The 21,927-nt window shown below is 41.5% G+C and overlaps 7 protein-coding genes across 7 annotated transcripts; 1 reads left to right on the forward strand and 6 right to left on the reverse strand.

Annotated features, from left to right (window-relative positions):
- Positions 1-2,067: 2,067 nt before the first annotated feature.
- LOC108104001 (sodium channel protein Nach) lies at positions 2,068-4,868 on the reverse strand. The gene is made up of 9 exons (XM_017209791.2): positions 4,630-4,868; positions 4,189-4,392; positions 3,812-4,129; positions 3,637-3,750; positions 3,429-3,555; positions 3,167-3,371; positions 2,931-3,102; positions 2,346-2,530; positions 2,068-2,270 (listed from the first exon to the last, which is right to left on the reverse strand). The coding sequence occupies exons 1-9, from the start codon at positions 4,866-4,868 to the stop codon at positions 2,068-2,070; spliced, it is 1,767 nt and encodes a 588-aa protein (XP_017065280.1).
- Positions 4,869-10,265: 5,397 nt separating this feature from the next.
- On the reverse strand, positions 10,266-11,469 carry LOC108109032 (carbonic anhydrase 2). The gene is made up of 5 exons (XM_017217330.2): positions 11,360-11,469; positions 11,153-11,304; positions 11,006-11,096; positions 10,537-10,950; positions 10,266-10,484 (listed from the first exon to the last, which is right to left on the reverse strand). The coding sequence occupies exons 1-5, from the start codon at positions 11,418-11,420 to the stop codon at positions 10,294-10,296; spliced, it is 909 nt and encodes a 302-aa protein (XP_017072819.1). The 5' UTR covers positions 11,421-11,469; the 3' UTR covers positions 10,266-10,293.
- A 1,126-nt stretch (positions 11,470-12,595) lies between these two features.
- LOC108109007 (putative carbonic anhydrase 3) lies at positions 12,596-13,901 on the reverse strand. The gene is made up of 5 exons (XM_017217281.2): positions 13,793-13,901; positions 13,457-13,551; positions 13,318-13,408; positions 13,001-13,263; positions 12,596-12,940 (listed from the first exon to the last, which is right to left on the reverse strand). Exons 1-5 carry the CDS (start codon positions 13,851-13,853, stop codon positions 12,596-12,598), a joined length of 855 nt encoding a protein of 284 aa, XP_017072770.1. The 5' UTR covers positions 13,854-13,901.
- A 349-nt stretch (positions 13,902-14,250) lies between these two features.
- LOC108109016 (carbonic anhydrase 2) lies at positions 14,251-16,645 on the reverse strand. The gene is made up of 5 exons (XM_017217301.2): positions 16,422-16,645; positions 15,821-15,927; positions 15,216-15,306; positions 14,892-15,154; positions 14,251-14,628 (listed from the first exon to the last, which is right to left on the reverse strand). Exons 1-5 carry the CDS (start codon positions 16,486-16,488, stop codon positions 14,260-14,262), a joined length of 897 nt encoding a protein of 298 aa, XP_017072790.1. The 5' UTR covers positions 16,489-16,645; the 3' UTR covers positions 14,251-14,259.
- Positions 16,646-17,705: 1,060 nt separating this feature from the next.
- On the reverse strand, positions 17,706-19,247 carry LOC108109082 (protein spindle-F). The gene is made up of 2 exons (XM_017217449.2): positions 18,390-19,247; positions 17,706-18,318 (listed from the first exon to the last, which is right to left on the reverse strand). The coding sequence occupies exons 1-2, from the start codon at positions 19,111-19,113 to the stop codon at positions 17,957-17,959; spliced, it is 1,086 nt and encodes a 361-aa protein (XP_017072938.2). The 5' UTR covers positions 19,114-19,247; the 3' UTR covers positions 17,706-17,956.
- Positions 19,248-19,501: 254 nt separating this feature from the next.
- LOC108109061 (methionyl-tRNA formyltransferase, mitochondrial) lies at positions 19,502-20,739 on the forward strand. Its single transcript, XM_017217394.2, is given in 5 exon segments — positions 19,502-19,716; positions 19,774-19,864; positions 19,866-20,099; positions 20,157-20,319; positions 20,374-20,739. Coding segments are annotated over 5 exon segments (1,029 nt in total). The 5' UTR covers positions 19,502-19,540; the 3' UTR covers position 20,739.
- Positions 20,735-21,540, reverse strand: LOC108109057 (39S ribosomal protein L32, mitochondrial). Its single transcript, XM_017217379.2, is given in 4 exon segments — positions 20,735-20,980; positions 20,982-21,043; positions 21,100-21,339; positions 21,395-21,540. Coding segments are annotated over 4 exon segments (588 nt in total). The 5' UTR covers positions 21,480-21,540; the 3' UTR covers positions 20,735-20,779.
- Between the last annotated feature and the right edge of the window lie 387 nt (positions 21,541-21,927).

Here is a 21,927-nt window from a genome sequence, read left to right on the forward strand (position 1 = left end):
GTCGAGGGGTTATCCTCTTAGCTTAACCCCATAAGGCCACAAAAGATGTTTAGCTTTATTTATGTGTCGAAAATGGTAAAGTGGAACCGGAATGAAGTGGGTGGGCTGAAAGGCAGGCTCATGGATTATGCACTAGGGGAATTCAAGGCAACACGGCTTGCTACTGATTTAGGGCCAACTTTCTCTATCTTTCGGACCACATTTTCGGCTTGTATTAACTTAACCGAACTGAAAACTGAACTATGTATTTGAATGGCTTTTAAAAACGGTTACTGTTTCTGAAAAAGACTAAACCATCAGTACAACATCATCATAGACTTTTTGATGGCGTTTCAACAGCCTGTGGAGACACTCTTGATTTTATTTGCAACATAATTAAAACACTTGCTGTGGAAATTGTGCCAGTGAAGGGCCTGACTCCACCCGACTCCGCCCACCTGCAATCCCATTAAAAATGTTCCCAACGCATCCTTTATGCTGATAATAAAGTTAGTGCTCTACATATCCCCGTAATTTCCTTATTAGGACGCCGCTCCTTTAATCCCGCCAACTCACCTGGGCTTATTCAATTCCAACTTTTTGCACTTTTGATGCAGTTACTTGGCATAAAACTTACAAAAAGCAGTGGAGCACCAAACTCCGCTCTCCATGGAGAATTCAATTAAAAACTTCAGCGCCCTAAGGGGAGTGAAAGTGGAAGAGTAGGAATGTTGGTGAGGAAGGGAAGCTGAGGGGGAGCTTGAAAAAATCATAGAAGTATTTTTGATTTTGTTCGCATATTTCTGTTATTGGTTGAAATTCTATACGGGAGAGGATTAGTGCCACCCACCTGGAGTTCCAGGAGTCTGGTCTCTGGCATCACCGGCATGCCATCCCTGGCCAAACTCGCACAAACGAAATAATCCAATATACATATTGTATTGTGCGATAATACTACGGCTCGGAACGAAGCCAGAGATGAAATCCGGCAGTCGTCCTGCCGGTTTCTTTGCTTCTTTTTCCACTCCGGACCCACACTCCTTTGTTTAACAATGCTTTCCGGATATCGTTCGGTTGTTTTCTCTTCATGGAGTGCGTTTCATTTAAATTTTTTGCCATTTTTAGGCAGTTTTATGCTTGGCAAAGTCAACAACTGGCGAACAGAACAGATTCAATGGAAAATCATTTCAATTTCTCTGGCAAATTTGCATACATACGGGCCATGTCTGTCTGTTATTTTCCGTTTGCACAAAGCAAAAGAACTGCCACAAGTTAAAGCCCGCCAAAGATTCCGTTGAGGTGAGGCCTTAATGAAGCCTCAAATCACTTGTCTATCCATAAAGGAGTTCTAAAGAAATTTCACCTTGCTGAATCTGTAAACAGAAATTTGCCTATTTCCCCCTGACTTGAGCTGCCAATAAATTATTCCGCCCGATAGAAGTAATTCGAGGAGAATAATTGAAATTGTAATTGTCGCAAACGATGGAGTGCCCTTTCTTGACTTTATTCTCAATTTTGCCACATTGATTCCGGGCAGCTGGTGCGCCGCAGTTTGTTTGTTTCTGGGAGTTCCCTTTTTTCTGCCAACTCTGCATACGGCAAAATAAAAGATAATGCTGATTGTAAGTGCTGCACAGTGCGAAAAATGTTAGAGATAGAATATATTTGAGTTTATAAGTATTTGAAAACATGTGGAAAATATCTACAAACGTTGGCATAGCTTTGCTTTTAACGTAGTTTTAGGTTCTGTAAAATGGTTTGTGACTGCAATTAGTAATGCCATTAAATCAAGACTTTTCTTGCAAGTGTATACTTTTACTGAAGTCCGGATTCTGTGGTCCATAACTGTTCGAGTGACCCCTGTTTGGGCAACTGGCCAGCCGGGAAATGTGGCAACTGCCCGGCGCTAATGTCACCGTCTGGGCCTTTTTGGCAACCTCGCCAATTGGCAATCGGACGTGAGTTCTGTTTATTTTTATGTGACAATGCAAAGTAAGTGCACTCGAGCTCCTCGGGAGGTACACATAAGGTCCGAAGGATGTGCATAAAAATCAGTGGGCTTTAAAGTTAACGATGCATCTCGCTCAATTACGGCAGTATAAACAACTTCATCGGCCGCTCGGCTTCCGGTTCCGCTACCTGCGTCCGGATTTGGACGTGGATGTGGGCGAGATCGGCTCGAAGTTCCGCACGGCAGGCCTGCCATAATTGTTTGGCTAGAAAAAACAACAGCTCGCAGATGCCAATCAGCGAGAAACCAGCTATAATGCCGCAGATGTTGCCAATTGTACCTGGCACGGGGAAGGAGCACATATAAATGGTGGGTGAGATGTGCAAAACGACCCCGGCTCCTGCCAAATACTCACTGAACGTCTCGTACCAGGCGCTATTAATAATCTGGCGAAAGTATTGAATGTGCGTTTCGGCAAAATAAATACGCACCACGGCCAGCTCGGCGGGGGAGGATGAGCTGCGGACTGGTCCCTTTCCGGATCCGGCACTGAATGCTGGGCCGTAACTGTTATTGGCACGCGGTCCGGGACTGCTTCGCCTGCAAAATGAAAATCTTTTACGATGGCAAGCAGTCAAGGCAGACCGTCAGTGCTGTTGGAATATTAATGTCAAATAGGGTTGAAAAAAGGAATAGCTATCTTATCAGGCATCCTTAACTGACTTGGAAAATCACAAACTTTGTAGTCCAAAACATTACCTTTCATAAAGTTATAAATAAATTAAAGTTTATAAAAGCTATAATAAACTGAAACTGAAGCTACAACTTCCAACAAACAAGCTAAACTGGCAGCACTGAAGCCCACATTTGGAAAGGAGGCTGAGCCATCGACTGGGTCCATATGGAAATTGAAAAGAAAGCCTGGCATGGTAAATGAATCGGAGGCACAACGGAGTCGCAATTTGCACCGCGGCGAATCCGCTTTGGCCAGTGGACTTACGCTGGACCCTTGGTCGGATTGGGAGTGGGCAGGCCCAGTGTCATGGCTCCTCGAACACTATATCGGGTCTCCGTGCAGGAGGCGAGGCAGAGCGGGCAGAAGAGGGCGTCCTGCAACTCGTGCTCCAGGCCCGTCACATTCTCGCGACTGGTGATGACATTCAACCATTTGACTGGACGGAGGCGAAAGGAGACGGTTATTCAATGAATTCGCGATTAACTCCACTTAAAACCCACACTCGTAGCGCTTGAGACAAGCCAGGTGCTGCAGTGTGCAGTAGATCCTCTTCTCGTTCCCATCGATATATCTGTGGGGCAGGCTGAACGGGACACACTCGCACAGACTGACGACACTCTGGGCCCTGCACGCAGAGATGCACTTACTGAAGGTATAATGGCGTGCAAAGATCCACGGCATCTCGTTCTCAAACAGGCACTTTCGCTGCATTTTAAGAACATTTACTCATTTTAATTTGAGTGTAATCCAAATGGAACTTACCACAGATTGGCTCATGCTACGCGCTTCGGGCAGCGTCTCGAAAATCTTGGCCCTTACCGGCAGCAAGGTGTTAAAGCCCGTTTCGGCCACGCGCTCCGCCACACCTCCGGAATACGGATCAGGATAGCTGTGGGGCTCGTAGATAGAGATCTAAGGAGTGTGATTATATCACAGGCCCTATAACTTATTTTGACTACTCACCACAAACCCATTGTGACCATTTATCTTGTAAAAGTTATCACTGGGGTCCGTCTTCAGGGTTAAAACTAATCCCATATCTGGGCCAAAGTAGCGTTGCCTAAAGTCCCTTTTATTGATGTATCTAAGAAACCATTTCTTTAGATGGTGGTATATTCCTTTGATACATTTAGATTAAAAGCTACCTGCCGTCATAGTTGAAGGTGCAGCAGTAACCATGACTGGTCAGGGTCTCCTCAAACTGATCCATGCAGTCGAAGAGTCGCCCAGCAATTCTGCAACTCACAAACATATCGCTGCAGTTGGGCGTGAGGGCATGCATATGCTTTCTAGTGTTGAAGAAGAGGTCCTGTTCGCCCGTATCGAAACTGTCCAGGAAGCTCTGGAAGCGCAGAGCATTGTCTATATCCACCAGATCGGAGGGATCGTAGTACATGTACATGAAGGACTTCAGTTGCCCGTAGAAGAAGCTGGCATTACGCAGCTTGGGATCTTTGCCACTTCTGCATTGGAAAAAGAGCTTTAAAGGTGACTTAAGGACATCAGTTTGAAGTTAACTCACAGCTTGTGAGCATATTGCCAGGCCGCACGCTGCGAGATGCGGTTCAGACTGCACACTGATATGGCCGGGAACTCCACCTTCCAAATGGGATACATCGGATGGTACATAGTGGTCACCAAGGCCTCCTGCTCGTTCGTGTAGGTGCCCCATAGAAATGCAATTAGGACGGTCAAAGCGGTTATGTGGAAAACGAACCAGAAGAAACTGCGGGTGCACAGAAAGAAAACATATGATATGATGAATAATTTAGTAATTAAACTTAAGTAAACTAACCAACTAAGTCACTGAATATAAACTTAAAATGTTGCAAATGTTATTTTTATCTTTAAGGATTTATAAATCTTGTTGACCAAACTTTTTAACTGTGTGGCTAGCGGATTCGGGTAATGGCTAATGCTAATTGAAAAGGGCCACCGCTGCCGGATGTGGCTAACCACCTACCGCTCCTGGATCCGCCGACCCGGCTCCACTAATTTGCTGTAACAATGGAACGACAGATTTTGTAGCAAATCCTTTAAAGCAGCGGCAAATGACAATTTTCGCGTATCCTCCGCGGAAGTGCCAGGTAAGTGGTTGGTGGTGGGTGCTGCTGGCCTACCGGGATTGGGTATCCACCAGGCAGCGCGACCCTGCGCCAGACGAAAGGGCTCCTGATCCAAGGACTCCATTGCAACTGGCATTGTCCTTGCGAGTACGGGCCGATTTTAATGAAAATTTCGCAGTCATGTCGTGCGTGTTGTTGTAATTAGGCCTGGTGCTCCAACTTATTGCCAACAAATTAACTGCGACATGGCACGTGGTGTTCGGCGGGGAAAAACAGGGAGCAGGAGGTCCGCTCTCGATTCGTCTTGGCAATTTCCCTTAATTGTCAACAATTTAAAATGAAATTAGTTAAATGTGCGTTAAATGTCAGCCAGCGGAAACATCATCATCATCAGCAGCAGTAGCAAGTTGTGTCCTTGTTCCTGCCCCAAAAAAAAAGAACATTCTCCCTGCCCCCTTTGGATTATGAGCTGCGTGGGCACGGAGGCCATAGAAAAACAGATTTCGGCAGACCTACATGCTCTCAGAGGATGAAAAATTCTTAAGGCAAGGTCAGAACTAATTAAAGGGAATTTTTAATTAGGGACTAGCTTAAAATTAAAATGACCTTTAGGCTTCTAAATAATATTGTTTTTAAAATTAAGCTTAAATGTGTTTCAGACTAGAATGTAGAAAATCTTGTGGCCTTCACAGAGAAATTGCTGCTATTCAAGCATAGAGGTAATATGCCAAAACCAATATTAGCTGAAGAGACTAAGCTGCCGATCCACGAACAAAGCATGCTTGGAAATGCGATTGTTGGAACGTATTGACACGAACGGAAATGGCACATTTTCACCAGGAAAATGGAATGGGGTTCCGAGGGGCGACAAAGGATTGTGCGACAAATTGCTCCCCTAGGTGAGTGTGGGACCAAATTAATCTGCAAATAAGCAGGCGACGGGGGTAAAGGGGGAACGCAGTCGGCCAAGATAAACGCACAAAGCACAGAAAATCTGCGAGCCTGGAGAAGGGGTTATTCTTCTCTCTTTTCGAGGCAGCAAACGGAAACGGAAATGAAAAATGTGAAAAATGCAATGCGCAACGAGTCGCGAAAAACGACAGTCAAAAGCGAGAAAGAGGGTGCAGTGAAAATGGCAAATGCAAATTGTCTAGGTGCGTATGTGCTGTGCGTGTGTGTGTGTGTCTGGTGCACACTGCGTATGAGTAACATCGATGCTGACTTGTCCTTTATCTCGGCCTCACCTTGTTCCTGCGCCCTCGCCCCCCTTTTTTCCGATTCCGGTGCCAATACTTGCCATATCTCTTTGCAGGAATATATGTCTGTATATGTGGCGCAGTAAATCTGTCATATCCAGACAAAAGCTCAAGCCAAGCGATTTCTTTCCTGCCCACCCACTTCCGCCCCCGGATGTTTCGCTTCGAACAGGGGCCTTCCCCTTTAAGGACCCCTGCTAAATTGATTCCCAATATTTACTTTAGATTTCCTGTCTGAATATTTACTTACAATTATAAAAATTTGTATGTGTTTACTGATTGGTTAATTGAATGTTTAAATACTAAAATTAAACTTTTCTCTGATCAGTTTACAGTGGTTCAAATTATAGTATATATACCCTTATATGAATTACCTATTATCGGATATTAAATTTTTAATATATAAATTAGCCCAAACTTAAATATTTATTTTTCCATTGCTGTACCAATACATTCCACTTAAAATAAGAATTTGCATTTCTAGTAATTTTTCGCTAAATAAATGCTAAATTGGTTTTCCTTTTTCTACGCCCAATACAGCAGTATTAGTCCCACAACCTAGCTAATAATGCTCGAAATATGGAATATCGTACATCGTTGAGCTTGTTTTCTAATTCCTAGTCGAACTGTATTCACAGTTTAAAATGTCAAATTATTGTAATTATTATCAAATTTATTGATGTCGTAAATTGCGAAATTCGGTTAACCCTTATTTTTCCCTGAATCCGACAGTATTGTTCCCATAACTAAGCCAGTAATGGTCAAAATATGGAATGTCATAAATCGTATTGCTCATAATTTGATTGTTATGATTCCCAATTGATTTGCATTCAAATCTGGAAAACTTCATACTCGAGTGATAGGGGTGTTAAGTGTTGGTCGTTGGCAGCACAAAACAGTTGTTCTTTTGGCTGTGCGACTTGTTTTGACCGAGCTAGAGCTAAGAAGCCGAACACACTATTGCAAATATCTATTAAAAATGGGTTTCCTGATTTTTTAGCCTTTAAACCAGAGCCAGCAACAAAATATCAGAACAATAATGATAAAAGCAAGTATAGGGCCTTAAAGTTTTGGTTGTTAGCTGTATAAAACAGTCACTGTTTCAGCCGTGCGTCGTGTTTTGACAAAGGTAGAGCTAAGAAACGGGAACAAAACGGGGCTTTCTGCTGTCAAAAGACGTATACTTGAATTTGGGCCCCAAAAAAATCAGATTTTTGGCCATAGCACAGCCAAAAATGGTCCAAATATGGAAAGTAATACCTCGTAGGGCTTGTAATTTGATTGCCATGATTCCCAATTGATTTGCACTCAAATCTGGGAAACTTAATTTTCGGCCACTTTTCGAAAATTTTGATGATGGTACCCCTTATCAAAAATGCGAAATTTAGCCGAAAATTGATTTTCCCAAAATCGAAAAACGAGTAATAGGGGTGTTAAGTGTTGGTCGTTGGCAGCACAAAACAGTTGTTCTTTTGGCTGTGCGTCTTGTTTTGACCGAGCTAGAGTCAAAAACCCAAACACACTATTGCAAATATCTGTTAAAAATGGGTTTCCTGATTTTTCAGCCCTTAAACGAGAGCTAGCAACAAAACATCAGAACAATAATGATAAAAGCAAGTATAGGGCCTTAAAGTTTTGGTTGTTAGCTGTATAAAACAGTCACTGTTTCAGCCGTGCGTCGTGTTTTGACAAAGGTAGAGCTAAGAAACGGGAACAAAACGGGGTTTTCTGCTGTCAAAAGACGTATACTTGAATTTGGGCCCCAAAAAAATCAGATTTTTGGCCATAGCACAGCCAAAAATGGTCCAAATATGGAAAGTAATACCTCGTAGGGCTTGTAATTTGATTGCCATGATTCCCAATTGATTTGCACTCAAATCTGGAAAACTTAATTTTCGGCCATTTTTCGAAAATTTTGATGATGGTACCCCTTATCAAAAATGCGAAATTTAGCCGAAAATTGTTTTTCCCAAAATCGAAAAACGAGTGATAGGGGTGTTAAGTGTTGGTCGTTGGCAGCACAAAACAGTTGTTCTTTTGGCTGTGCGTCTTGTTTTGACCGAGCTAGAGCTAAAAACCCAAACACACTATTGCAAATATCTGTTAAAAATGGGTTTCCTGATTTTTCAGCCCTTAAACGAGAGCTAGCAACAAAACATCAGAACAATAATGATAAAAGCAAGTATAGGGCCTTAAAGTTTTGGTTGTTAGCTGCAAAAAACAGTCATTGGTTTACCTATGCGTCGTGTTTTGACAAAGTTAGAGCTAAGAAACGGGAACAAAACGGGGCTTTCTGCTGTCAAAAGACGTATACTTGAATTTGGGCCCCAAAAAAATCAGATTTTTGGCCATAGCACAGCCAAAAATGGTCCAAATATGGAAAGTAATACCTCGTAGGGCTTGTAATTTGATTGCCATGATTCCCAATTGATTTGCACTCAAATCTGGAAAACTTAATTTGCGGCCATTTTTCGAAAATTTTGATGATGGTACCCCTTATCAAAAATGCGAAATTTATCCGAAAATTGTTTTTCACAAAATCGAAAAACGAGTGATAGGGGTGTTAAGTGTTGGTCGTTGGCAGCACAAAACAGTTGTTCTTTTGGCTGTGCGTCTTGTTTTGACCGAGCTAGAGCTAAAAACCCGAACACACTATCGCAAATATCTGTTAAAAATGGGTTTCCTGATTTTTCAGCCCTTAAACGAGAGCTAGCAACAAAACATCAGAACAATAATGATAAAAGCAAGTATAGGGCCTTACAGTTTTGGTTGTTAGCTGTATAAAACAGTCACTGTTTCAGCCGTGCGTCGTGTTTTGACGAAGGTAGAGCTAAGAAACGGGAACAAAACGGGGCTTTCTGCTGTCAAAAGACGTATACTTGAATTTGGGCCCCAAAAAAATCAGATTTTTGGCCATAGCACAGCCAAAAATGGTCCAAATATGGAAAGTAATACCTCGTAGGGCTTGTAATTTGATTGCCATGATTCCCAATTGATTTGCACTCAAATCTGGAAAACTTAATTTTCGGCCATTTTTCGAAAATTTTGATGATGGTACCCCTTATCAAAAATGCGAAATTTAGCCGAAAATTGATTTTCCCAAAATCGAAAAACGAGTGATAGGGGTGTTAAGTGTTGGTCGTTGGCAGCACAAAACAGTTGTTCTTTTGGCTGTGCGTCTTGTTTTGACCGAGCTAGAGCTAAAAACCCGAACACACTATCGCAAATATCTGTTAAAAATGGGTTTCCTGATTTTTCAGCCCTTAAACGAGAGCTAGCAACAAAACATCAGAACAATAATGATAAAAGCAAGTATAGGGCCTTAAAGTTTTGGTTGTTAGCTGCAAAAAACAGTCACTGGTTTACCTATGCGTCGTGTTTTGACAAAGTTAGAGCTAAGAAACGGGAACAAAACGGGGCTTTCTGCTGTCAAAAGACGTATACTTGAATTTGGGCCCCAAAAAAATCAGATTTTTGGCCATAGCACAGCCAAAAATGGTCCAAATATGGAAAGTAATACCTCGTAGGGCTTGTAATTTGATTGCCATGATTCCCAATTGATTTGCACTCAAATCTGGAAAACTTAATTTGCGGCCATTTTTCGAAAATTTTGATGATGGTACCCCTTATCAAAAATGCGAAATTTAGCCGAAAATTGTTTTTCCCAAAATCGAAAAACGAGTAATAGGGGTGTTAAGTGTTGGTCGTTGGCAGCACAAAACAGTTGTTCTTTTGGCTGTGCGTCTTGTTTTGACCGAGCTAGAGCTAAAAACCCAAACACACTATTGCAAATATCTGTTAAAAATGGGTTTCCTGATTTTTCAGCTCTTAAACCAGAGCCAGCAACAAAATATCAGAACAATAATGATAAAAGCAAATATACAAAAATATCCAAAAATATAGCCTAGTTTTAGGCTGTAAATGCATTCTATAAGAGGCTGACTGCTACAAAATGAATTTCTCAGACATAAGTTCTGCTGTACCGGTTTTAGGAAGAAATTCAAAAGTTGTAATCGCAAATAAAGTTATATAATATTTTTCATACCTGGACAACAAGCTTTCAGCAAAAAATGAATTATTACCCAGAACAAAAATGAGTCCCAAGTCCGGAAGTCACTTAAATGGGAGTGCAAAAACTTGTTTCCAAGTAAGTCAAAATTGGTTAATTAAATGTCATGTTCCCATAAATTTAAGGGCGTTGTATGGGAAGTTTTCCGGAACGAACTTCACATTTTATAGAAATTAGTAAGCCCTGATATAAAAAAGTGTAACTATTATTTTTAAGGTGTTAGGTATATTTTCATTTTATTGAATTGTACGATAATAAACATCTCTATCATTGGTGTCCTGAATGCTGCGATAGTTGTCGATCAGAGGCTTTTGTCGTGAGTCCTTGAGGTTCCAGAGCTTTGCGATCTGACGACGAGGGTAGTCCAAAACGTCGGGGAAAACAGTCCAAGTGACAGATTCGGCACAATCCGGGGTGGTCAGAGATCCTAGAGGAGGAAGTGTGAAACCAACGGTCTGTAAAGGATTTAATAATCTCACCATTGTATGTAAAAAACTCTCCGGTGACGATATTTCCCAAAAGTTGGCCGACAGTCAGTCTTCCGGTTATTGTAGCATTGGAGTTATACTGCACGATTCTGGGCAGCTGGTTGAATATCTTGTTCAGTCCGTAGTGCTGCGAGACCTGGCGATCCACTGCCCTCAACATCACCCCCAAGACAGCTATTCCATCGGGATTCTGAGTTGCCTCGCCCATAGTGCTATATATGGTGTTCTTATGGACAATGTGCATTTCCACGTCGTAACGCTGGAAGTTGATGGCATGTTCCGAACCCTTGGAGTCCCGCGATCCCCAATGGAAATGTACGCTCTGTGCCTCGAAATCTCCAGGCAGAAGACTGCCATTTATGGAGGGACGCTGACCTCCTCGTGTTAGTGGAATGACCATATTTGCTATCCAAAAACGAAGATAGTTAATCTCTAAAGAGGTAATTAAAAAGCTTCCCACCTGTGTGTCCATTATTGGTAATCACCAAGGGAGTTTGCAATGGCTGATCATAGTAGTTGAAACGCAGACGGGGAATGGACACTATCTTAGACTAATTAAACCACAAATTAGGATTCTCTTAATTATGATCTTAAACCGAAAACTTACATCTTCAAAAATCAAATCGATGGGCGACTGGTTCTGCCCAGTCTGGCATGTTCCCGTCCAATCATCACCCTGCTCATCGTAGTTATACTCGCCTGCAGATTGCTCATCCGCCCGATCCTGACTTATAGCAGTCAGATAGGCCTCAGGTATCTCTGTTTATTTATTCCAAAAACTATATTTAGCAAGGTAAAGAGTTAGATAACTCACCAATATAGGCAAAAGTGCATCCGCAGATGGCTAGAAGCAACCCAAAACTTAGGGAGAACATTTTCAGTGGAGACTGTTCACTGTTCCTGGAATTACTTTCAGATGCGTTCTCGTTGGAGATCCCAGCAAGACTGTGAGTTTCTCGCTTCCGATCAGGACCATTTATACTTGAAAGGCCGGAGGAAAAGTCCCATCATTTCTAAATGGGTGTGCATAAGAGGTTGATAAGCGCAATCAGCTTAGCTCAGCCCATGGGCGCAATTTCCATTCAAATTGCAAATGGGTTTACAGCTTTGCGGTTGCCAAACCAGCTTGATAATTGACTCTGACTCTGGCCAAGACACTGAACTCGTATCTAATGAATCCTGTTCTCCTCACACATTCTCTTACATTGTAGACCGATCGAGGAGTCCCTGATTGCTCTGAATCAGAGTAAAATACTGCAAAGAGGAGGGGTTCCATCGATTCACCTGAATCATTTCTATCGCAAGTTTCCAAACAAAGTGAATCAGTGCACTTTTTATCAACGCCCCGGGAGTGAGCTAACGACTTTAAGCTTGGGAAAGGTTTCGGTTCCAGTGACGGCGAAAAATATTTTATAGTTAATGTTCATTGCAATTGGAGAGTAATACGAGTAGCTATATTTCCTTGATTCCGCTTTGCATTTAAATTTAACGTATAAATTAATATCAAAATAAACTTATCATCTAAGGTTATGGCTTAATTGCCTGCCAAAGTATAGAAACCCGTCTAGATGAAAGGCAAACTTATTTAGCGCTTATCTTATAGTTCTGCCAAGACGTTGCCCTTACTGATCTTGGGTAACAAATGCGATTTCTCAGACATTGTCTTTGTTGACACTTTTTGCTTGCCTTTAGTTCAGATATATGCCTTGTAAAGGCTAGTATATATATTATTATATGGTTAATTCCTTCCCCCAATACTGAGCTAATGTCCAGATCTAAATTCTCATGAATTTCAACGAGAAACTCGAAGTTTTTTTTCGCTTTTCTATGACTATTTAATATTTCGAAGCCTAACAGCTGTGGTAACAACTTGAGCCAATCTCAAAGCAGCTGCAACCGACTTATAATTTGAGAACCTTCGTCATTGCATAATCTTTCAATCTACTTGTAGTTTGTTTTGAAATACGAAAATACAACTTCCCAGTCTTAGTTTAAAACATATACAGGTATAAAAAGTAATTGTCTTTATTAACTAATATTAATAACTGACTCAACGGGGTCCTTTCCTATGATATACAGTTCGCCCATTCAGATTTTGGACCTGCCTATAGTTTCTTAGTAGCTTGTGGTTCTCATGGTCTCGGATTCCATACAAAGGCAATAGCGACGGAAAGGGTACGGGCATGACCTGTGTGAAGACGGTCCAGGTGACAGCCTCCTGGCAAAGAGGAGTAGTCAGTGATCCGTGGTAGGTTAGGAAGTCATTGTGGTTGATGCTCCCGATTAACTGACCCAAACTAAATCCGGCGGGAATAGTCGTGTTCGCACGGTCCACCGTTACCTTCAGGGCTGCTTTAATAATCCGGGCTATGGCCGCAGATTTGTCAGTGTGCTTCTATGGAGAGATGATAAGCTTGTCGGTCACTCAGAGCAAAAGACTTAGTAGGAACACTACCTTAGTCATGCCTAGAAATACGCCGAGAACAGCAATTCCATTTGATTTCGTAACTGCATCCTCTGTACTATTGTACTTATTATTTCGATGGACAATATGCATTTCCCCGGCGTACTGCTTCCGGTTCAACGCATGTTCGGATCCGGCTTCTCTAGGGGCTCCCCAATGGAAGTGCAGACCAATGGCATCATATGCATTTTTCATCAGACCACCAGTGATGAAGGGCTTTTTGCCATTCACCGTATATGATATACTCATATAAACTGCAAATATTTGAAATTATCGTTTTTGGTAACATTAATGGCAAGCCAACATACGTGAGTGTCCATTATTGTAAATGTGGATTGGCCCCTTTAATTGTTGGTTGTAGTTTCCGAAAACGATCTTAGGAATATTCACGACGCGCGCCTGGCAGAAATTATTAAAAATATTCTTAACTTTGCTGCGTAAACTTACATTTTTGGTATTCAACGAAAGGGGGGATTGCATTTTCCCTGAGGAACACAGGTCGGTCCAGTCTTTCCCATGCTGCTTGTAATTCCATTCGGCACCTATGGGGTTTGAATTCAGATTAAGGTAAAAGCGAGTAACTAGCTAGTACTAATCATCTTACAACTGGTAAATGGATTCGAAATGCATATTTACCGAGACTAAGGAAGAGCTTTCAGCTCTTGAGTAACTTTTATCAGATCATTTTTATTACTTTATTCAAAGGTTCCTGCCACTAAATATTAGTTAGTTCACTTTTATCACCCCTAAAACTTTCCTTACTCCGTTCTGACACTCAATTACCATTTGATATATGTTGATACGCAACCAGAAGCAAAAGCTTGTGAAAAACATTCGCCAGCATTGTTGCCGCTCGGAGATGTGATTGTTTTGATTGCGAAATGAAAATTAAAATTAATTCCAGCTAACGCGTGTGTCTTTTGTCTCGCGTCGTTTTCGATTTTACATAATTATATATTATATATATTATCCGCAGCGAGTAGTGCGAGATTGGTTAACTTTACTGCTACTGTGACTGCGATCGTCGAACGACTGAAGTGGATCACCAATACGCCGACAACTTTTGAAGTTCAGGTGCAGAGTGCCAAGTCCAGCTGGATTGCTATCGCGTCGGATTGGATTTGGGAAAACAAGCAAGGGCGAACGGTAGCCGCAAGTACCAGTCTTAATGAAACACAGTTTACATTAAATAATTTATTTATTCTAAATAACAAAAATAAATATGAAACTTAAGCCTAGCTATAATACCTTCACTTCCCCAGGTAGGCGCCACTCAAGTCCTTCCCGACCCTGTAGAACACAGGTCGGCCATTGCGCGGTTGCAGATCCCGGAAGTTGTTTACGAGCCTGTGTCCCTCGGAGTCTCGCAGCTTCCAAAACTTCGACACCGATGAGTAGGGTACTGGCAGGACTTGAGAGAACACCATCCAGGTGACAGCCTCCTCGCACTGGGGCGTTGTCAGTGAACCCCGATAGGTGAAGAAGTCGCGGGGATTCACATTGCCAAGCATCTGGCCCAGACTCAGCCCTCCCGGAATAGTCGTTGTGGACTTATATTTCGTAACTCTGGGCACAGCGCTCATTACTTTGTTTAGGCCAGGAAACAGGCGATTGGGATTCTAAGGAAATATGTAAAATGTACATAAAATGAATACTTTCTTGTATTCAGTATTGATTTCTATAAAAACAAACTAAGCTGATTCATAGAAATTCCCATCTAACCATCTGACACGTTTTCTTGGTCACCTTTAGTCCAACGGTGTAGAATTTCATTTTGGCCGCACTTGATCGTTTTATCACGTCAGTTCATATATAAAAGTTCTAACAGAGCCCGTGATGTTTGGCACAGTAATTTTCAAGATTCCTAAACACATTTAATTACCTTTACAATTTTCAACATGACACCGATAACAGCCAATCCATCTTTCTTGTCTTTCGCCTCATCGATGTCTTTGTATTTAGCGTTTCGATGGACAATATGCATTTCCACGTCGAACCGCTGCTTGTTGATGGAGTGTTCCGATCCACGGGATTCGGGAGATCCCCAATGGAAGTGAAAGGCCTCGGCCACATATCGACCTTTCAGCAGACCGCCGGTTATGAAGGGTTTGTTGCCGTTGGCCGTTTCGGGAATCTCCGTGTGAACTGCCGGGTAATTAGTAGCTCTTCGTAAAAACCTCTTGCGAACTCAAAGAAGACGACCCACCTGTATGTCCATTATTAAGCAGGGTGAGTGGCCCCCTCAGCTTTACGTCATAGTTTCCGAACACGATCCGCGGCAAGGGGACGATGAGGGACTGCCAGAGAGCATGACAATATATTAGTTATTGAAATAAATTAGCCTGGTGCGCCGCTTCAATTTTCCACAACCATTACCTCTGGTAATGCGAAAAGTGGCGCTAAAAGAGTTTTCGATTGTCAAGGTGGGTGGAAGCTTTCGTCGGTTACATATGCCCATTTTTGGTTTCGCATTAGCCTAATATGAATGTTATAACCGAATTATATAATCTGATGGCAAATTGGGGCTATAATAGAGCCCATCATTGACAGGTTATCGAATTTCCTGGTTGTAATTTGAAAACTAAGTTCAGTTCCAGATTTAATAGGTCTATCCTATGGAAAAATGTTATTAATTCCTAGCAGATTTGGCTAAGCAAAACTAAAATCTTAATTGATGCGCATATAAATTAGGGCTGCCGGCTAAGTTCGCATAATTAATAGACATTTTTAATTTAACTGTTTGCTGTTTAACTTACAGAACATGATTATGTTGTTCTGGAATTTATATGGATTATTTAAATTAAAACCTACCTTTTGAACGTTAAGGGGAATGGGTGACTGTCTTTTCCCTGAGGAGCAAATGCCTCCCCAATTCAGGCCGTTCGTCTCGTAATTCCAATGCGACTCCTCTTTGACATCTGTAAGTTTGAAATTGAAGAAAACACAATGTCTGAGTCGTTTTCACTTTCTTTCAGCCAGCTAGCATCTGGTAATCCTATTAGCCAAGACCGTGAATAAATTCACTTCTGTTTTCATTCGACGGACTTATTCGACTCTCTCATTTCTGGAACCCAAACAAGGTATGGCAGAATGATTAATTACACTAGCTTACAAAAATAAATGGAACTAAAATGATTTCCAAATGTCGGTTTAGTTTTCTTCTTTAGTTAAAATGCCTCTTCTGAATAAGGTTTGTTGATTTTTAATCTCATTTAACAAGATATTACAAAATTCATTACAGAAATTTCTAATTTTGACCGAACAACAAGTAATTAATTTCAATATCGAAATTTGGCCAGTACATATCTGCATAATTAATGCTTTTTATTTCCCATTTCCCTGCCATTGAAGGCTAGGCAATGCACTTTTTATCACACTTCGAAGTTCTCACAAGACCTTAGATCGAAATTACCATTTGATGTATGCTGATAGGCAAGCGGCAGCAGTAGTAAAAGCTTGTGAAAAGCATTGGGCTGCATTGTTGCAGATCGCAGATGTGATTGTTCTGATTAAGACACTGTAACTATAATTGATTCCCGGTGACGCGCGTGTCTTTGTATTTTATCTCGCGACGGTTTCGATTCACATAACTTAACCGATGTGAGGGAGATATGCTAGCTTTATGGTGCTGCTGCGACTGTCAGCTTCGAACAACTGAAACGGCTCAGAAATACCCCCGCATCTTTTATAGTTTAGTGGGTCTATGCTATGCCCACGTCGGCTGGGCGTCTGGGGAGTTGGAGTGGAATCGGATCGGATCTGAATTCGAAACCTAAGTGGGGCGTGATTAGCGCCAAACGGTAGCAGCAAGTGCCAGTCTAATTGCAGCTGTTGGTTTTCGAAATGATAAATGATGGATCTGATGTATTGGTGTCTGCGCAATATAGACCATAGGAGCTAAGGAAAACCGTGTAATCGCTGGAAATGCGGAAAAGATCTTGCCAAAGTTGGTTGAACTCTTACCAATTCTATGCCTTGAACCGGTGAATGTGTTAATACTTCCAATTACTACAAGAAAACTCTTGATCTCAATAAGAACGTTAAACTTATTTCATTAGCAAACATTCATTATCAGATGTTAATATATAAAAGCAGATTTCGAAATATTAAATATTTTTATTGGCATTTTCATTATAAAGTATCCATCAAATTCCGATCTGCGGGAGTTAACACGTGTCAAAGTGTTAAATTCATTTCATAAATCAAATTTGCATAAGCCAAATCAAATTTCCGATTTTAATAAGCTTAGTCCCTGCTGCGACCCCTTCCAAATGCATCGAAAGAAAGTAGCCATGGCCATTAGCATTTGAATTGTTATCAATGGCAAATCTTATGCCCAAAAATTTGGCAAATATTCGAATTGAATCACTGGATCAGCCAGATTAGGCATGAGTTGTCCGACGGGTTTCGGCTACGTCATATCCAAAAGAGCAGGGAAATCCTCTGACCAGTTACAGCATAATAGTTTTTAACCAAAACTTCTTTGTCGAATGTTCCATAATTCCCTCACAGTGGGTGACTCACACAAGAGCGGCCAATTAGGCTGGACAATAACCACAAGCATTGGTAATAATGATGATAATATTGTCAATATAAATATATATGTAACCTTATTAATCAACGTTGATAATGTAACATTGTTTATGTTGGCCGGAACGGTTTCACTTTTCCTTTAAGCGAAGAAAGTGGCTTCATATTTTTAGGCTTCACATTTAAAGTGTATTTCATATTCTGTCACTAACAACTAAGTATTCATGTACACTCTTCAAAGATATCATATACGTTAAATGTAGAATGTAATCAAATTTTGATTAATCGTATGTACGCTTACAGGTCTAATCAATAGAAACGTAACAAGCACGCTGTTTCCGGGCAGTCAAACTGCATCTCAATCCTTTGTTTTGCCCCAGATCATAGTTCTGTGGCGAAGTATATGCGCCTGCTGGGTCAGAAGTCGCCCACTGCATGGGAAACAAACTCGAACTGCCGCTCCATGCTGTTCTCCGTTTCTAAGTCAAGTGCATCGTCGATGAAGTGCATCTCCACGTGCTCGCGGAAGGCATTGAAGGACACCTGGCTGGAGTATAGTTTGCCGCACATGGGGCAGGTCTTCTCCATAGCATCAGCTGCATCGGCCTTGATTTTTTCTTGAATTATATTTATCCTGGGCGGGGTTCCATTGTGACCATTATGCTGGTGCTCATAGTTTTTAAGTTCGCTGGATAGGCTGTCGTCTGTTTCAAGACTTTTGTCGGCCATCTCCGGCTTCTTGGTTGTTTTCTGGGCGCATTCTGGACACGGTTTTAGGGCTGTTGGATAATAAAAATGATTACAAGGGGTAAATTATAATTTACCAATAAATAATGATAAAATTACTAACCAATACGACTTTCAAGTAAAGTCAGAGCCGAACTCAGCTCCTGTTGCTGTTTCATGGCCTCCCGCCTCATCTCTTGCAGTCCATCCATGCATTTTTTGGCATCCACGTTGGCATCTGGTTGTTCACTGGTACTTTCTTCACATTTTTGAAGGTTGTAGGGGTAACCCAGTTCCTCGTTACTGGCACCAAAGTCATCCAAAGCTATTTCCTCCAGACTAAGGTCTTTTAAGCCATCAGAAAGCACCTTTTGGCGCAGGAGAGGATTGGGCGAGTGCTGTGTGAAGGTCTTGGAGCGCACCAGGTTTTGGTTTTGCTGGGCCCGGGCGTCTGGGGAGCTGGGCACTTGGTTTAACTGCTGATCCTTGGAGATCTGTGAAAGGTGGGACCAGAGTCGTCGGTTCTCGTTGGATACCATGCTAATGTGTTCTTCCAGCTGCTCCTTTTGGCGCTGCAGTTCAGAGACCTGTGTTCTGAGGGAGAGAACATCTCCGGTAACCCCGTTTGCAGGTAGAACACTTTCTGACCTGGCTGAGGCTTCCCTTAATCGCTGATTTTCCTCCTCCATGTTGGCTACGCGTCGCTGCAGCTGTATGCACCGCTCCTTTATGGTTTGCAGCGCAACTTGCAGTGCGTAGTTCATTTTGTCGCTGGAAGTGGAGCTTGTGTATCCGGAAGTGGACATGGAGTTAGCCAAGGGAGAGGCTTTTGCAGCGGCTGCATCCATTGCGAATTACTGAAGCTTCCAGTCAATTAGCATCAAAATATCCGGCAAATTGGACTACAAAATATGTATTTTTCTAAAATTTCGTTTGCTTTCTTATTTGTTGCGATCTCATTAGTATAACCGTGCGAGTTTTTGGAAAATTCCTGAAATGATACCGATAGTATTTTTTGTTCGGTGAGCATTCGTCTGTTAAGTCTAAGATAAAATTTAACAAACTCGAATCTGAAGTTTTCAATTGCTTCTCAATTCCATTGATGATAAATATTTATTGAATCGGTTTTTGTGTTATTATTTAAAACGATAGTTTCGTTTTCGCTAAACCTTAAGCGTAATTGAGTATATCTGTAATGTATTCTGCAGAGTGACCAGGTAACGTTATAAACAGCTGTTATTGTTTACGCGGCTTTGTTATCCAACACATTTTCCTATGCTTTGCGGCAAGAGTTTAGTTAATAATTTCTACAAATATAAGAGAAAAGTGTGGCAGAATGTAATTCCGATTATAAAGCGACACAATGCAACATACCACCCACCAAAAATCCTGTTCTTTGGAACCGATAACTTCTCCCTACCAAGTTTGCAAGCCCTGCACAGGAACTGCAGGTGAACATTTTCTAATTTTACCAATTAATTTATTATAATTTTATTTTCAATCCTCAGTGACCGCCTGGGTGTAGTTACATCCTTTAAAAGTCCGGCAAACTGTGTGAGAAGCTATGCAGAAAAGGAAAAACTCCCCTTAAAAAAGTGGCCCAATAGAACCATCTGATTGCTCCCAATTCGATCTGGGCGTAGTGGTTTCTTTTGGACACATGATACCTGCTAATATTATTAATGGATTTCCTAATGGAATGATCAATGTTCATGCTAGCCTTTTGCCCAAATGGCGGGGAGCTGCTCCTATCATGTATGCCATTATGAAAGGAGATGCCAGCACTGGGGTTTCCATCATGAAAATCGAACCACATCGTTTTGATATAGGAGCTGTAAGTTTATGGATAGCTAAACCATTTATGAAATTGTATTAAAACATAATGTTTTAGATTTTAGCTCAGCGGGAGGTGGTCATTAAACCTGATGTCTTCATGCCAGAATTGCACGCATCTTTGGCCTTGCTGGGAGCTGATTTATTAGTGGATACGGTTAATAACGTACAAGAAAGACTAAAGGAAGCCAAACTTCAAGACAATACAAATGCCAGCTATGGTAAATTTTTTTTTAAAAACTTAAGAACTCAACTCATTCAATCCTTTCTTTCAGCTCCCAAGATCACAAACAAGTTGACGGAGGTTGTGTGGTCAGAGCTCAGTGCCTTTGATATATACACCCGTTACAGAGCTTTGTTCGGGTACAAAAACCTTACAACCAGCTTCTTGGGCAAACAAGTGCAGTTGCTGGAGTTACGGATACCAGAAAGGGAACTCCTCGTACAAGAACCTGGTACTTTTAAGTATCAAAAGCAGAGGAAATCCCTGCTGATAGGTTGTGCACAGGACAGTCAGCTTGAAATTCTTCAGTTACGTGTGGAAGGAAGAAAACCGATGAATGCCCAGGACTTCAACAACGGATTCCTAAAAGGAGCAAGGTCCTTGAACTTTACACAAAATAAACTATCTGCAAATTGATAACAAAGGTAGTGGTTTAATGCACAATGAATGCTTAATATCTAGGCCAAGTCAGAGGGTTTGACTTCCTTGGTTTCAGACAGTGGCTGCGTGGACTTCTGGAGCAGATTTTTTGTGAACCACATGGGACGGGGCTTCTTCATCTCGACTATGCGTTTGTTTTTTAAATCATCTGAGGATTGTTCGGCTTTTTCGCCTTCATATAGAACAATCACTTCCTTATCTACGGGTTCAAGACCTAAAGGTGTCCTGGATTTGCGACTGCATGAGCTCCGTTTCCTTCAAAACTTTTTGGTAGCAGAAAGCTGTTAAAAAAATTTTTATAAGGATTGTTAATATATATTACTACAGGCGTACTTACGACAAAGGACACCCATTTCGTAGTCGTGACCACATTGCAAACAGGAACGGATGTTCCTCTTTTCCCTCAAGGGTTTCCAGTTGTATTCTGGATATCCAAATTTTCGTTTTAAGCGTTTTTCCACGGATCTCCTGTGTTTTGGAACAGCCCACAACATTCCGTCGCCAATTAAGTTCTTCAAACTGAATTCCTGCGAAGATTTCTGACTGTGCTCGTGCTGAAAGCCGGCCAATGCCAGGGCTGTGAAAATAAATGGTTAGTTATAGTAATTCCATCTTCGATTAGTACTTCTCACCTGGCGGGTGTCCTCCATATGGCAGGAACATGCGTTCCACGTTCCTTATAAAGTTTGTAATTGATAAAAACAAATTCCTAGACATCTTCGCCCCTTAATATGATTTACGTAAACGTGATCGGGTTGAGCGATAGACAACAGCTGAGCTATCGATAAGTCTAAGTTAAACATGAAAATAACGTAAGCGCCGCAACAATTTGTTTTGCGATTAATAAGTAGTCTTCACAGTATAGGCACTTTGTAACTAATAGAAATTAAAAAAGTAATCACAAAAAATATCTTAATTTTTTAACGGCAAGCTAGTTCATAAAAAAATATATCGGTCATTTACTATTAATTTCTTATTAAATTTTAGTAAGTAATCACATAATTTCCATTCAAGTGAAATAGTCGTCTAGCCTTACGTCGCCCATCTCGGCCTTTACGTTCAGCCGGCAGCCTTGCGTCATCGCGCACGTTGCAACCCTAAACAGCTGTTCGCAGCAGCTGGTCTGCACTGTTACGTCAAAATAAAGTAGTGAAAAGGTGCAAAT

The sequence above is a fragment of the Drosophila eugracilis genome, unplaced genomic scaffold (assembly GCF_018153835.1).
Source record: "Drosophila eugracilis isolate 14026-0451.02 unplaced genomic scaffold, ASM1815383v1 contig_670, whole genome shotgun sequence".
In the NCBI taxonomy this organism is placed as follows: Eukaryota; Metazoa; Arthropoda; class Insecta; order Diptera; family Drosophilidae; genus Drosophila; species Drosophila eugracilis.